This window comes from Symphalangus syndactylus, chromosome 3 (assembly GCF_028878055.3).
Source record: "Symphalangus syndactylus isolate Jambi chromosome 3, NHGRI_mSymSyn1-v2.1_pri, whole genome shotgun sequence".
Classification (NCBI taxonomy): Eukaryota; Metazoa; Chordata; class Mammalia; order Primates; family Hylobatidae; genus Symphalangus; species Symphalangus syndactylus.
This window is the reverse complement of record NC_072425.2, coordinates 135530084-135546690: the sequence shown is the minus strand read 5'-3', so window position 1 is coordinate 135546690 and position 16607 is coordinate 135530084. Positions and strand designations below refer to the sequence as shown.

The 16607-nt window shown below is 39.3% G+C and overlaps 1 protein-coding gene across 14 annotated transcripts in view; it reads right to left on the bottom strand.

The window, feature by feature from the left end:
• KMT2A (lysine methyltransferase 2A) overlaps nucleotides 1-16607 on the bottom strand; it is a 92439-nt gene that overhangs the window by 30466 nt on the left and 45366 nt on the right. For 5 of the 14 annotated variants that reach the window (XM_063636538.1, XM_055273302.2, XM_055273307.2 and 2 more), the window contains 15 exons: nucleotides 15212-15589; nucleotides 14813-14886; nucleotides 12999-13130; nucleotides 12338-12451; nucleotides 8232-8378; nucleotides 7141-7236; nucleotides 6779-6899; nucleotides 5646-5768; nucleotides 5035-5219; nucleotides 3730-3903; nucleotides 2558-2668; nucleotides 2189-2262; nucleotides 1077-1270; nucleotides 605-711; nucleotides 165-245 (listed from right to left, as the gene is read on the bottom strand). In XM_063636538.1, coding sequence (XP_063492608.1) covers nucleotides 165-245; nucleotides 605-711; nucleotides 1077-1270; nucleotides 2189-2262; nucleotides 2558-2668; nucleotides 3730-3903; nucleotides 5035-5219; nucleotides 5646-5768; nucleotides 6779-6899; nucleotides 7141-7236; nucleotides 8232-8378; nucleotides 12338-12451; nucleotides 12999-13130; nucleotides 14813-14886; nucleotides 15212-15589 — 2111 coding nt within the window. The remainder of the gene's footprint in view (nucleotides 1-164; nucleotides 246-604; nucleotides 712-1076; nucleotides 1271-2188; nucleotides 2263-2557; nucleotides 2669-3729; nucleotides 3904-5034; nucleotides 5220-5645; nucleotides 5769-6778; nucleotides 6900-7140; nucleotides 7237-8231; nucleotides 8379-12337; nucleotides 12452-12998; nucleotides 13131-14812; nucleotides 14887-15211; nucleotides 15590-16607) is intronic. The other 9 variants (XM_063636539.1, XM_063636542.1, XM_055273306.2 and 6 more) reach the window with 4 other exon arrangements.

Genomic DNA, 16607 nt, shown 5'->3' with positions numbered 1-16607 from the left:
ACAAAAAACTTAAAAAAAAAAATTGTAGCTTACTGTGTGTGCCAGGCACTAAATAGAGGCTTTACATACATTATTTCATTTAATCCTCACAACCACTCCGAGGTAAGCATTATTATCTTCATTTTAAAGATGAAACTGAGGGTCAGAGAGGTTAAACTACTTGCCAAAGTCAGTAAGTAGGCAGTTAAGCACAGAAATGTATTCAGGCAGGCGGCAGAACTCGGGCTCTTAACCATTCTGCTATCCTATATGAAACACAAGCTTTTTAATATGCAACTTAGATTTTATTATCTTTCACAAAATATTCTTGAGGAACTTCCATTAGAAATTACTAGACATCAAGGGTTTAATTTAACGCAAATCAGTCACCTTTTAATCAACAAAATCAGTCATTAAAAAACTCCAAGTGCCATGAACTAAGTGACAAATAAATAAAAGTTACAAATTAATAAGTTATAAGTTATAGGTAAATAAAAGTTATAAATTAGTAAGTTATAAGTAAGTTCATTAAATAAATGGCACCCGGTCATCAAGTATGGACACAAGGACAAACAGTTCTTTTGGAGTATGTATTAACTAGGGCCCTGTGTTGCAAAGTACTTACATTAGCACTGTCATCACCATAAGTCAAACATAACGCACACTGTCTATTGTCTTCTATGCCTGGGGGTGGGTTCAGCTCTGGACTGTCTTCTCGACTCCTATCAGTACCTTGAAAGCCAAAAGACTCCCATCAATACCTTGAGATCCAGTTAAAATTGGCAATACTATGTCTGATTTCAAGGAAAAAAGAAATAATTCAGCTTACATAGCCTACAGCCTATAAAATAACCACTTTTCAAAAAGTGTTCAGTTATGCTATCTCATCATCTATGTTACAATACTCAAGAGTATTTATATCAAGTCCTCATTAACACCTCAAGTGAAGCAAAATTAATGATGGTATTACATTTAAGGATGACCTGAAAATTCCTTTCTGATATCCAAGTATATCTAATTTTAGTGAATTGGATTCACAAAGTCAATCATCTGCATCTAGAGGGAAATGGGTGACTACTCTCCTTTTGGTGGCTTACTCAAAATTGGTGGTGTAGGAGGATGTAGAGGAGTTGGTGAGTCTGGTTCTCCAGGTCCTTTGGGTTTGGGAGCTGGAATGATTTTCTTCATTAAAGGAGGCTGCTCAGTGTGGCTGTTTTCCTCTCGCTCCTGCCACTGAGCATAATTATGGTCAAGTGAAGGTGGAAGCACTGCGTTTGGTAACATCCCACTGCTGAAAATAATTGATTCAACAAGCATTTATTGAACTCCTACAGTATACCTAGAACTGTATAAAATAAATTCTTGATATCACCTGTTGCCCCATGTACGAGCCATTCACAGAATATAAGAACAAGTCACAGCGTTTGAAAATTGCTGAAGTACACAGAACTCAATATTTTAAAAAATATCTCAACATATGACTCTTGGTTAAACTTGCTGAAACAAATGATAACCCTATCAAAAACTCAAAAGAGGCCGGACGTGGTGGCTCATGCCTGTAATCCCAGCAATTTGGGAGGGTGAGGCAGGCGGATCACCAGGTCAAAAGATCAAGACCATCCTGGCCAAAATGGTGAAACCCAGTCTCTATTAAAATACAAAAATTAGCTGGGCATGGTGGTGCCCGCCTGTTGTCCCAGCTACTTGGGAGGCTGAGGGAGGAGAATCGCTTGAACCAGGGAGGCAAAGGTTGTAGTGAGCCGAGATCACACCACTGCACTCCAGCCTGGCGACAGAACGAGACTCCATCTCAAAAAAAATAATAATAATAAAATCAAAAGAATTTACTGGAATAAAAATTAAAGGTTACATATGGAAAATCAAGAGCAGTACAAAGCACCATTTGACCTATCAGTCAAACAGAACCCATTTATAACAAGGCCAGCTACATGGCTATATCACACATGTATTGTACATTTGTCACAATTAGACCAAGCTCCCTACAATAAAACAAATATAAAAGTAAGGAGCAAAAAGGCAATTGCCTATAACAAACATTAAGTGTAGTCCTCAAAACAGCACCGAAAAGGCATTTCAACCAATTCATTTCTAGCATTAAAACCTTTTGGAAAACTGCAATCCAGAAATATGAGAACTCTCAGATTTCTAGCCGATGAAGAGAAAAAAAAGTTATGCTAAATTCACTTACTTGCTTGATACTTTATTTGGCTCCCAAAACCTGGACTTTTTGACACTGAACCATGGAAAAACACGTTCCATTTGCTAAAAGAAAACACAAACAAAATGTAAATATGTAAACATTCATTTAGATGCCACATGAAAAAACTTCAAACCAGCTTCTCTGTTAATACGAGGATAATTTCAGGCCACCAAGGGAAAGATCCATCCACTCTGGCAACCTCACCAAATTCCTCTCAAAGAATCAGAGGATCAAATTAAACCAAAGATGTTTTATACACACGACAAAGCAAAAAATAGAAGAGAACAAGTTCATTGTATTCACAGGGTAATTACTTATAGGTAAGCATTAAAAACATGAATTAGTAATATCATTCACCCGAATGAAGAAGGACTTGACCATGCTGTTGGCTTTTTTAATTTCTGGCTGTCCTCCATCTGAATTAATGGCTGCTTGAATGATCTTCACAATATCATCACTGAACTCCAACTGTATACAAAAACAAAATGTTAATTATTCTTAAAACAGTGTGCTCTTAAAACCATTTCCTCTTCCCTCTCTAATCATCCAGCACAGAGATCCAACAGAAAACTCACACGCTATTTTAATGTGGTATAATACTCTTTGGCTGAGACCTTTGAGATTCAATTCACAATTAACCTGTGGCAATTAAGAGATGCCAAGCTAATGAGGTAAGAATGCAAACAAATTGGCTGTATCATGATAAATTATCCAAGCAGGTCCACAGTTTTTAATTTGGATTAAATTAAATAAACAGTGGCTCACGCCTGTAATCCCAGCACTTTGGGAGGCTGATATGGGTGGATCACTTAAGGTCAGGAGTTCAAGACCAGCCTAGCCAACATGGTGAAACCCCATCTCTACCAAAAATACAAAATTAGCCAGGCATGGTGGCACATGCCTATGTAATCCCAGCTGCTCGGGAGGCTGAGGCAGGAGAATCACTTGAACACAGGAGGCAGAGGTTGCAGTGAGCCGAGATCCTGTCACTGCACACCAGCCTGGGTAACAGAGCGAGACTCCATCTCAAATAAATAAATAAATAAATAAATAAATAAAAATAAACAACAGAATAGCAAATATAGATCATGAGATAATAACCATTTCCTATACATTATTAAAATCATAAAATTAACAGGCATCTATCTACAAATGAAGACCTTATAAAGAAAGGCACATTATTCATATCTGACCTCAAAAGGGGAGGGAGAACCAATTAATTTCACATTAGCATTTTCCACATCAACAGTTTCTTAGTGCTTCCTCTTAATATAAAAATAATTTTCAGAAAACTGAGATGAAAGCCAAATAAAAGAACTATTTTAAGACATTACCTTCCCTATCATAACCCTTCTTCTGAAACACAAAGCTAAAATAACTCATACATTTTTAGGTATCTAAAGCCACGTGACATTTCTAAATATAATACAAATCATTTTTTAATTTACTTATACTCAGTCTCATGCCCCAAAGATCCAAAGAAGCTTTATTGGCACTAGAAATTCTGATGGCTTGCTGTAGAAACATACCACAGATGTGTAATTCCCTTGGTCCATCTTCCTCTTGACTCCTTCTAGATCTAAAGGCTGCTGATCATCCTGTTTGCTGACCTCAGTAAGAACTGGTGGATCAGGTCCTTCGGGGGAGCTGCGGGAAGGTATACTCTCCTCTGTCTCGGGATTTAAGTCTGGAGGCTTGGCAGCCTATTGCCAGGAAAGATATGTTGCTTTTATCTAACACTAAAACCAAGGTGTCCATGCAAATTCTATTAAAATTAATAAAGATGGTACTGAATGATTCATATTGTAAAACCCAAAGAACATGAAAATAATCAGATTTCTCAAATAGAAAAGGAAAGTTAAAAATGAGACTGTTATGTAATAGCTTAGCTAGGCTAACTTAGGAGATTTTCTTGATAATTCCAAACCTAGTATGAAGAAGCTGAAACTGTGTTCAGTTCCTTTTGAGGATAACATAGAAAGCAGCTAATTTTCCTATTCAAAAAATGGAGCTCTATTAAAAGATAAAACAGCAGCTTAGCTCTGAGGTAAAGTGATCCATGTGGTTCTTCTTTTTTTTTTTGAGATGGAGTCTCGCTCTGTCGCCCAGGCTTGAGTGCAGTGGCGTGATCTCGGCTCACTGCAAGCTCCGCCGCCCAGGTTCACGCCATTCTCCTGCCTCAGCCTCCCGAGTAGCTGGGACTACAGGTGCCTGCTACCATGCCCAGCTAATTTTTTGTATTTTTAGTAGAGACGGGGTTTCACTGTGTTAGCCAGGATGGTCTCGATCTCCTGACCTCGTGATCCACCCACCTTGGCCTCCCGAAGTGCTGGGATTACAGGTGTGAGCCACCGTGCCCGGCCCCGTGTGATTCTTCTAATGACTACTTTATAAATGTGTCAAGTTCACAACTTACATAGACAGAAAGTGTTTTTCCAATTGATTATTGTAACTGTCCCCTAACTACGAATCCTGCCTCTAGGCTCAGGTGTCTCCAGTCCTTCCTCTCCACTCATTCAGAATAATATTTTTTCTAAGAAGCAACTCTGATCAGGTTACTGTCTTGGGTGAAGTGCTTCACTGGCTCCCTATCACCTTCAGAGTATAAAGTCCAAATTTCTCATTGTAACAGCAAGAACTTTGAAGATACAGCTCCTTCCTATTTCTTACTCTAAAGAAGGTCCTATTCTTGGCTCTAAATATTTTCCTAATGGTTATAGCCAAAACAAGTAACTAAAAATTAAGTGAGGAGAATGAAGTAAAACAAAAGAAAAACACTAGGTAAAAACTACCTAAGAACAAGCTCTCAGAAAAAAAAATGAGACTTGGCCTACCTGCCGGTAGCGTAGCAAATGGCTGGTAGTCCGAGAATTCAACAAAGCTGTCAGAACTTGCTTCAGAGAAATCTGCAGCTCTTTTTCAAGGGCCAGTCGCCACTCTGCAGGGTGCCGCTCAGTACAGTTCACACAAGTGTAGGCCACACTTTCTGGCAGATTAGATAGAATCTCATACATCTCATCTAAGAAAACAAAAACCTACCATGATGAGGTCCTCTGAAGAATGAGAGAGAGGAAGAAGAGGAAACTATTCCACTGAACTTACTATAAAGCCATATGTTGGGAACCACATTAAGATTCTAATATCCTCATGGATATCACACATATTGATCTCAAAATGTGGCATTATTAATTAACACAGTCCTGAATTTGGTTATTGAGAATCAGCTTATGGAACCCACAAAGGACAGCAAATAAATACTTTAAAGGCATATATTCAAGATAAGTGAGCACAAATGTAATACAATGCTGCTTATTCTAGAGACTAAAAAATAAATTTAGAGATTTCAAATAACAACACAACCATAATTTTAGGTTTAAAGTGCTCTAGAGGCTGATAAATGCAGTAGTACCTAGAAAGAAGAAAACTGAAATAAAAAGACTCCAACCTTCTGTACCTGAAAGATTCTCACATTTGGAATGGACCCAGCGATCACACTTTCCACATTGCATCATCTTACTCTCATAGTCATCATCATCATAACATTTGTCACAGAGAGGGCAGAAATTTCCTGAAAGCAAAGCAAAGTTTACAGCAGTGCTTTGGCTCACATACCTGTGTTTTTACAGTCCTTGACTTGTATATACCAATCCAGTCTAAATCTATATTCTTCTGGGATCATGAACACCAGCATGGATCTACTGTGGAATGTTCACACATCTGCAGTCTCAAGATTATTCTGAGCCCCAGGAATACTCACAGAAAAGCTTCATATGCTACTAGTTTTCTTTAGTTTACTAGTTTTCACTTATAAAGGTCATGAGGTAGCTTTTAAAGATAAAACAATAGAAAAGAATGGAAGAGAGAAGTTTCTCACACATTTGTAAGAAATATTTAAACATTTAAAAGGAAGTGGCAATATGGAAGTCAGAAACAGTACATGTAAGCTTTTTCCTTATTTCTAGGGCATTTACATTAGAGCTTAGAGGAGCACTTCCTAAGATTCAGTACTCTGTATAACCTTCATAAATTTTCTTTATATACAGAGATCTCCTCTATTATTTTCTACTTAATGAACTTCTTCAAACTGATCTGCTTATCTTATTTAAAACAGTGAACTTTATATGATTATCCTAATAATGAACTTCTTCAAACTGATCTGCTTATCTTATTTAAAACAGTGAACTTTATATGATTATCCTAAGTCAGTAATATAACAGGTTTAATGTATTAGTTATATTAATATTTTTTTCTAATATAACCATTAAAAGAAAATGGGTAGCAACTAAAATAATGTCTGAAATAATCAAATGTATAATATATATACCACACTTTGGGAAATACTAGCTTACAGGATTTCTTTGTGGTTAGTTATAATGAAAAGTCCCCTTAACACTTCCCATATAAACTAACAAGACATTTCTAGTTGCTAAGTTCTAAACAGGAACTCAGGAAATGTGTCTAAATGGTATCCTTGACATAATGTGTGAGACTTTTTATTTCATTTCACTAGAGTCTAGTTCACCTCCAGAACACCAAGTACAACCTCCGAAAGCTGGCAAAACTGGCTTTTTTGGGTACCTTTAGCAAAGAGCTTGGCGCAATCATGACACAGTGAGAAATCGTGAGACCACTGTGCATCCCACCCTTTGCCTGGAGTTGTGGATCCACAGCTCTTACAGCGAACACACTTGGTACAGATCTAGAAAAGAAGAAAAGAAATTCAATAGGAATTTCTTGTTTTTAATATGTTTCTTTAACTAAAAAGATCTCAAATGCATCCACTTATAGATTTAATTTCTCTACTGAGATGATTTCCTAGTAATGAGGCAAAAAGATTGTCATACTGACGTCCTCAAGCATAGATATTTGTAATACAAGTTACATAAGCCCAATAGTCACGTGATGGTTCTCTATAAAAGAGCATCATGTGTATAACTCACCCAGACTTTCTTCTTCTTTGTGGGTTTGGTGGGGTAGTTTGGTCCCAGGCACTCAGGGTGATAGCTGTTTCGGCACTTATTACACTCCAGCAGCTGCTGTAAGAAAATATAATGGCAAAAAGATAAGCATCATATTACCTTCACCCAACACCTATTACTTAGCACCCCATTTCACATTTACTGGCAAGTAAGTATAGCACACAATTATAAGTTTAAATTTCCTCATACATTGTTTACTCCCAATTAAAGCATTGAGATTTATTTCCTGCCAAAGGCACTCAGTGATGAGTATTCATATTAGGTAGATTTGACTTATTTTTGGAATTTTATTCAATATCATGTTTTCTGCTATAGTCCCAAAATTAAAACACAAAATAGGCAACTGATTACACCCAATTAAATACTAAAGACAAACTAAGTAAAAAGAGAAATAATATAGATACAAAATCTTAACTGGAAGACAGAAATACAAATCGAAAAAGAAAGCAATACTCTAAGCACAGTCATCCTTGGTTTCCATGGGGGATTGGTTCTAGGACCCCCAGAGGATACCAAAGTCCACGGATGCCCAAGTCCTTAGACAAAATGGTGCAGCATTTGCATATAACAAAATGCACATCCTCCCATATACTTTTTTTTTTTTTTGAGATGGAGTCTCACTCTGTCACCCAGGCTGGAGTGGCTCACTGCAACCTCTGCCTCCAAAGTTCAAGTGATTTTCCTGCCTCAGCCTCCCAAGTAGCTGGGACTACAGGTGCCCACCACCACACCTGGCTAATTTTTTGTATTTTTAGTAGAGATAGGGTTTCACCATGTTGGCTCAGGCTGGTCTCGAACTCCTGGCTTCAAGTGATCTGCCCACCATATACTTTAAATTATCTCTAGATTACTTTTCATACCTAATACAATGTAAATAGTTATTATACTGTATTGTTTAGGAAATAATGACAAGAAAAAGTCTGTTCACATAGAGTACAGAGGCAACTACTCATTTTTTCCCAGATACATTCAATCCAAGGTTGGTTGAGTCCAGGGATACAGAACCCACTGATACAGAGGTCCAGCTGTAGTTCTATTACCAGCTTTGTTACCTTTGTAGCCTGATGTTGCCTTCCACAAACGTGACAGAATTTGCAGCGACGACAACACCAATTTTCCAGCTGGTCCTCCAGAGGGCGCTCGTTCTCCTCTAAACAAAACTTGTGGAAGGGCTCACAACAGACTTGGCAATACACAAACTATAGTAAGAACATGGGAAGATAGAAGTATGTCAAATAATATGTAGAAAAACATAATCAACCATACCCTTCTTATATAATTTGAGTTTTAGTAGTCCACTGGCATATATTTAATTCAATACATATTCATTAAGCAATGACTATGTAAAAAAGTACAGTATTGGACACTGCAGGAGATTCAGAGTACTAAAGTGGTAATAACAGTGGAATTAGAAAGTAACAAAATAAACATAATCCAAGATTTAACAGAACATGCTAAGTGCCCTAAGAGTGGTATAAACAAAGGGCTATGGGAATATAAAGGAGTGGGGTAGGGGAAATAGGGAGGGTTTAAACGTTTTCTGTAATATACGAAACAGCTGTAAGCTCTGGTTTGTCCTTTCCATTTCTAATTTTATTTTTTTAATTTTTTTAATTTTTATTCATTTATTTTTTTTGAGACAGAGTCTTGCTCTGTCGCCCAGGCTGGGGTGCAGTGGTGAGATCTCAACTCACTGCAACCTCTGCCTCCTGGGTTCAAGCAATTCTCCAGCCTCAGTCTCCTGAGTAGCTGGGATTACAGGCGTGTGCCACCACACCTGGCTAATTTTTTGTATTTTTAGTACAGACAGGGTTTCACCGTGTTAGCGAGGATGGCCTCCATCTCCTGACCTTGTGATCCACCCGCCTTGGCCTCCCAAAGTGCTGGAATTATAGGCGTGGGCCACCACGCCCAGCCTCCATTTCTAATTTTAGAAATAAGTTATTTTCATATTGATATAGGATTTTCAAAAATACTAATTAGGATAATCGAGAATTTTCTTTTGCCATAAAGGAATTATTGGGACAATTGGTCAAACCTAAATAAGGCCTATAGATCAGATAATAGTAATGTACCAGTGTGTTAATTTCCTGATTTGGTAATTATACCATGGTTAAATACGAGAATGTCCTTGATTTTTAAAAATACACACTAAAATATTTAGAGGTAAAATGGTATATGTCTGCAACTTGTTCTCAAATTTTTAGATACATGTGTATCTACAGGTAAAATGTGTATATGTATTTTACTTGTTATTTTGTAAAATATATACACACAGAGAAACATATTAACCTTTAGGGAATCTGGGTGAGGGGTACCTAGAATTCTTTGTATGACTCATAGTTTTTTTGTAAGTCTGAAATCATGTCAACATAAAAAGTTTAAAAAATTCGCCTGGAAGAGAGTTCATCAAGCACTGGTCATACTTTAGGAGTGCAGTGCAGGCAGCATGCTATTCTCTAATTTATATTTTAGGAATCCTGTGAGATTGCTATGTACAACTACAAAGAATTTAAATCAGAACAATTATACCCTGAAAAAAAATCTTTTTAATCCCAGAAGTCGAAGGACTGGTGCTATAAAAATAAGTTATTCCTGTGGGTGGCATATATATGGGTGCAAAGCACTGTATTAGGAGGGAAAAGAGATACAGTAGACCCCTGGCACTTGTAGACTGAATATTCTCAGTCTCAATGATATCTGAACTTCTGCACTTAGAACAGTAACTTGTTCGTAATAGGGACTAAGAGAATATTTGCTTAGTAAATGAATACCAGGCAATAATTTGTAATTTTGCTAGTAATGACTTCAAATGGCAAGTGGGCAGGGTTGAGTTTCTTAGCTAGTTTGTGTCTCATTGACTGCTCAACATTCAGATTTCAACCTAGCTTGGATTTTCTTATTTTTAAATTTTTTTTTTTATTTTTTTGAGACAGGGTCTTGCTTAGTTGCCCAGGCTGAAGTGCAGTGGCGTGATAATGGCTCACTGTAGACTTGATCTCCTGGGCTAAGTGATCGTCTCACCTCAGCCTCCCAAGTAGCTGCGACTACAGTAGCTGGGACTATAGGCACATGTTACCATGCCTGGTATTTTATTTTTTTTTTTAGTACAGACGAGGTCTCACTATGTTGTTTAGGCTGGTCTTGAACTCCTGAGCTCAAGCAGTCCTCCTGCGTCAGCCTTCCAAAGTACTGGGATTACAGGCGTGAGCCATTGCACCCGACCTGGATTTTCTTTACCACCTTTGAATACATATCTTATGTAGTAAGTAATAAGCCAAGGAGGTATCTGCCAGGAATTTAAGAACTGTAAAGGATGTAGCATATGTCCCCTATAAATGACAAACTACTGCTTCCTATTCAAAATTGTGCTACTTTTTCCTTTCTCATTGTAAAGGTGGTACATACTGCAAAAAAACTCAGAAAGATTAAAAAAAAAAAAACAGAGAAACAAATAAAGGTCACCCATAATCCAACCACACTTTTAACATTTTGGTGTGAATCCTTCCAGATTGTTTTCTAGATATATATTTTAAAAACACTTTTCCAAACTAAGATGGGATTGTGCTTTATATACTATCTTGTAACCTGCTCTTTTCACTCAGTGATATGTCATGGACATCTTTCCATGTTATTACTGCAATTACTTTTGCACCAACCTAATAACATTAATATATATTATCTTTAGGACTTCATATTTGCCATTATATATGCCCTATACTTTTTTTTTTTTTTTTTGAGACGGAGTCTCGCTCTGTCGCCCAGGCAGGAGTGCAGTGGCGCAATCTCGGCTCACTGCAAGCTCCACCTCCTGGGTTCACGCCATTCTCCTGCCTCAGCCTCCCGAGTAGCTGGGACTACAGGCGCCTGCCACCACGCCTGGCTAATTTTTTTGTATTTTTAGTAGAGACAGGGTTTCACCGTGTTAGCCAGGATGGTCTGGATCTCCTGACCTCATGATCCGCCTGCCTCGGCCTCCCAAAGTGCTGGGATTACAGGTGTGAGCCACCGTGCCCAGCTATATGCCCTATGCTTATTTTAACCAATGCTCCCTATAGATGGACTTTTGGGTTGTTTCCAGTTTTTTATTATCATGAACAATATTGAAATGAACACTTCTTTTTTTTTTTTTTTTTTTTTTGAGACGGAGTCTTTCTCTGTCCCCCAGGCTAGAGTGCAGTGGCGCGATCTTGGCTCACTGCAAGCTCCGCCTCCCGGGTTCACGCCATTCTCCTGCCTCAGCCTGCCGAGTAGCTGGGACTACAGGCGCCCGCCAACACGCCCGGCTAATTTTTTTGTATTTTTAGTAGAGACGGGGTTTCACCGTATTAGCCAGGATGGTCTCGATCTCCTGACCTCGTGATCCGCCCGCCTCGGCCTCCCAAAGTGCTGGGATTACAGGCTTGAGCCACCGCGCCCGGCCTTGAACACTTCTTTATATCTACAGATTTGCCAATTTATCTAATTATATCCATAAGTGCTTGAAGTGCAATTGCTATGTTAGAGGATATACCTATTATAAGATAAATATATATTTCCAAATAATTCCCTCAGAAAGAAAGATTGTAACTAATCTATATTTCTTTCCACCAACAGAAAGTCCCCATTTATTCAGGATTCTTTTTTATCATGCTTTAATTTCCAGTTTTTGGTCACTAGAGGGCTAAAAAACAGACATCCTCCCTTCACCTCCCCCTGCCACCCACTATGTATTTATTTCTAATTTTGTGAATTATCTATTTCTGTCTTTTGCCTATTTTTTTTCTGGATGTCATTCCTTTTTCTTATTAATTGGTGAGAGCTCTTTATAGACAAAGAGGCTTTGATATACAATATAAAACAACCATCAAGAGCATCCCTTTTAATAGACCACTGTATAATTTTTTCTCTTATTTAGACATCTAACAGAAAGATCAGAAATCTAAGAAAGACTGAATTTAAGAGAGATGGGATTATTGATCTTTTCACTCTCAATAACTTTGCCACTCTAAAAGCAGATTCCTTCCCTAAAATCTCTAAAATACTTCAAAACATTTCTTTAGCTGGTTTAAACAGAGAATAGTACCTGCTAAATACCAACAAAACAGACTATAGTAATTTCATCCACAGAAAAATAATCTATGTACTTCCTGGGGTACAAAGAAGCAGGATGCCTTACCTCTACATGCCCACTACTGGCACAGAGAAAGCAAACCACCCTGGGTGTTATAGGAACAGAAGTCAAGATTCCTAAGCCTCCCATCTCCCACACATTTTCTGCTTCACAGTCCTCCTGTGGAGAGAGAAAGGTCACTTAGGAAAGTTTTACAATTATACAACTTTGGATGGAAAATAAGGATGAAAAGCATAAAATTAGTGTGACATCAGAATGTCACAGTATTTCATTTCAATGAGTCCAAAAATAACTGCTGCTTTAAAAAGTTTTAATCTCAGACACAGACTATTAAAAGGCTCACCTAGTTGTTCAATTCATATTGAATATATTGCAAAAATACACTGGGATTGAATTTCTCTTACAGTTTTGCTAACTCAAGGAATCATCATGGTTTGATACTTTCCATGTGAAGGAATTACTTCCTCTGATACTGCTCAGGATGGATAGGAATGTTTCATTATCTATGTTCTGCAGTCAGTTCACAAACAGTGACCTAACAACACTGACCAAAGCTCTCCCAGCGCTAAACCCGTCCGCTAATGGGAGTTCTTATTCATTCCCCCAGTTGGTACTGACTTCCTCTTTCAGCACCTTTGGTAGTAGCATTTTCTTTATTTAAAGTCTTTGACACTCAATATACTTTATGATCACTGAACACCTTTACCTTAAAGTCCACTCTGATCCTGTGGACTCCATCTGCTGGAACTTTTTGCTTAGAACTATTGCCATTGGAGAGAGTGCTGAGGATGTTCAAAGTGCCTGCATTCTCCTGCTTATTGACCGGAGGTGGTTTTTCCTAAGGAGACAAAAGATGAATATAGAAAAAAATCACACCCTATTTGCCTTCACATTTGCAACCGATAATAATGCAAATGACAAATCTTATTAACAGATCTAAAAACATGTTTCCAACATAAACAGAGAAATAATCTTTGAAAATTTTTTTTTAAAGAGATTGGGTCTTACTTTGTTGCCTAGGCTGCAATACAGTGGCACAGTCACAGTTCACTGCAGCCTAGACCTCGTGGGCTCAAGTGATCCTCCTGCCTCAGCTTCTCAAGAGTAGCTGGGACTACAGGTGCATGCCACCATGCCTAGCTGATTTTTAAAATTTTTATAGCAACTGTGTGTCACTGTGCTGCCCAGGTTGGTCTCCAGCTCCTGCCCTCAAGTGATCCTCCTGCCTGGGCCCCCCAAAGTGCTGGGATTATAGATGTGAGCCACCACACTATCTCTTTATCCATAATAAATAAAAATAGTGAATACAGGGAAGGGTGATTTTTACAGACAAATAATTGCTAAAGGATGTTGGGGTCAAAAAATAATTATGCCAAATGGCCTTTAGAACAAGCAGACTCCTAGGCTAGAACATATGGGGCCACAAAGAAGGGAAAAGCAACAAGGAAGAGACCAAAAAAGAAACAGGCTAAAGCCTAAACTTTTTTTTTTTTTTTTTTTGAGACGGAGTCTTGCTGTCGCCCAGGCTGGAATGCAGTGGCGCCATCTCGGTTCACTGCAGGCTCCACCCCAAGGGTTCACACCATTCTCCTGCCTCAGCCTCCTGAGTAGCTGGGACTACAGGCGCCCGCCACCTCGCCCGGCTAATTTTTTGTATTTTAGTACAGACGGGGTTTCACCGTGTTAGCCAGGATGGTCTTGATCTCCTGCCCTCGTGATCCGCCCGCCTTGGCCTCCCAAAGTGCTGGGATTACAGGCGTGAGCCACCGCGCCCGGCTCCTTTTTTTTTTTTTGAGATGGAGTCTCACTCTGTCGTCCAGGCTAGAGTGCAATGATGCAATCTCAGCTCACTGCAGCCTCCGCCTCGCAGGTTCAGGCAATTCCCCTGCCTCAGCCTCCCAAGTAGCTAGGATTACAAGCACCCACTACCACACCCGGCTAATTTTTGTATTTTTAGTAGAGACAGGGTTTCACCATGTTCTCCAGGCTGGTCTCAAACTCCTGACCTCAAGTGATCTGCCCGCTTCGGCTTCCCAAAGTGCCGGGATCACAGGCATGAGCCACTGCGCCTTGCCAAGCCTAAATTTTTTTTGGAGACTGTGTTTTGCTTTGTCACCCAGGCTGGACTGCAGTGGTGCAATCATAGCTCACTGCAGCCTTGAATTCCTGGGCTCAAGACGATCCTTCTCTCTCAGCCTCCTGAGTACCTGGGACTACAGGCAAGTGCCACCATGCCTGGCTAACTTCTTCTTCTTTTTTTTTTGTTTAAATAAAGACAGGGTCTCGCTATGTTGCCCAGGCTGGTCTTGAACTGCTGGCCTCAAGCAATCCTCCCACCTTAGCCTCATTAAGTGTTGGGATTACCGGTGTGAGCCACCTTGCCCAGCTAAAAGCCTAAACTTGAAGTTTCTTAATTTTAAGAAATTCCACTGCCATCTACATAGAAGTCAAGGATAAGGCTTTTCCCTACAAAATAGAATACATCCCTGAGAAATGGCAGAGAAACAAATCTCTCCTCACCTTTTCTTTTGGTTTTTGTTTTACAGGGATACTTGGGCGGGGAGCCACTTTTTTCTGTTTGCTCTGCTCTGGACCTAAAAAATTCAGAATAAATTGCAGTCAGATGCTGGCAACGACTACTTTAGTACTGACTGACCTGTGAAGAAAGGGGCATTAGAAAAAAAAAAAACTATTTAAACTCTAGGCTTCGAACAGGAAATTAAAACAATACCTCCAATTTAACTGGTTTTTTTGTTTCTGTTTCTTTATTATTATACATAATAGTTAGAAAGAGAGCTGATTTTCTTGAACTGAAGACTTCAAATCATACATTTCCTGCTTTCAAATGCCGTTTGAGACATCAGTGCTTTTTTGTTAGTACTTGTGGTTCAGCAATTCCTTCTTGCCCTCCTCACTCACCTGATTCTGGTGGTGGAGGCTGCTTTTTCTTGGGCTCACTAGGAGTGGTTTTGGGAACTTCTTTTCTTGGCAGTCCTGTAGTAGGTGGCTGAGCGGGGATGACCGGTGCTGGCTGGGAGACCTGCTTGCTTGACTTCCTGGAAGCTGGAGTGGTGGCCTGTTTGGATTCAGGCCCAGGGGCCGAGACATTGCCTTCTTCACTCTTTTCCTCAACGGGCTTTCGTGGAGGAGGCTCACTACCGCTTTTCTTTGGGGCGGGATCCTCTCTTGCTGATGGGGTAGGTTTCTGACTAGACTCCACCACGTTCTTCACAACACTGCTCTCTTTGCTGTCTTTCTTTTCACTGGTCTTAGACTTTTTCTCTTTCTTTTTCACAGCTGGGGGAAAAACACAACATCATCTGTCTATAAGTGAGAATAATTTTATTTAAAATAGAATTATAGAGCCACCATATGATCCAGCAATCCCACAGCTAGGTATATACCAAAATAAAGGAAATCAGTATATCAAAGAGATATCTGCACTCTCATGTTTCCTGCAGCACTATTCATGATAGCCAAGATTTGAAAGCAATCTAAGCGTCCATCAACAGATGAATGGATAAAGAAAATGTGGTACATATCCACAATGGAGTACTATTCAGCCATAAAAGAGAAAGAGATCCTATGATCTGAAACAACATGGATGGAACTGGAGGACATTATGTTAAGTGAAATAAGCCAGACACAGAGAGACAAACATCACATGTTCTCTTTCATTTGTGGGAGCTAAAAATGAAAACAATTGAACTTATGGAGATAGAGACAGAGAGAATGATAGTTACGAGAGGCTGGGAAGGGTAGTGAGGTTGAGGGGGAAAGTGGGGATGGTTAATGGGTACAAAAATATAGCTACATAGAAGTGAATAAGATCTAGTATTTGATAGTACAACAGGGTGATTACAGTCAACAATAATTTACTGTACCCTTAAAAATAATTACAAGAGTATAATTAGATTGTTTGTAACACAAAGAATAAATGCTTGAGGTAATGGACATCCCATGTACCCTGATGTGATTATTACCCATTGTATGCCTATATGCCTCAACATATCTCATGTATCCCCATAAATATATACACCTGCTGGCCAGGTGCAGTGGTATCTCATGCCTGTAATTCCAGCACTTTGGGAGGCCAAGGTGAGAGGATTGCTTGAGCCCAGGAGTTCAAGACCAGCCTGGGCAACATGGCAAAATCCTGTCTCTGCAAAAAAAATTTACAAAAATTAGCCGGGCGTGGTGGTGCACACCTGTAGTCCCACCTACTAGGGAGTCTGAGGTGGGAAGATGGCTTGAGCCTGGGAGGTCGAAGCTACAGTGAGTCATAATCATGCTACTGCACCCCAGCCTGAAATAC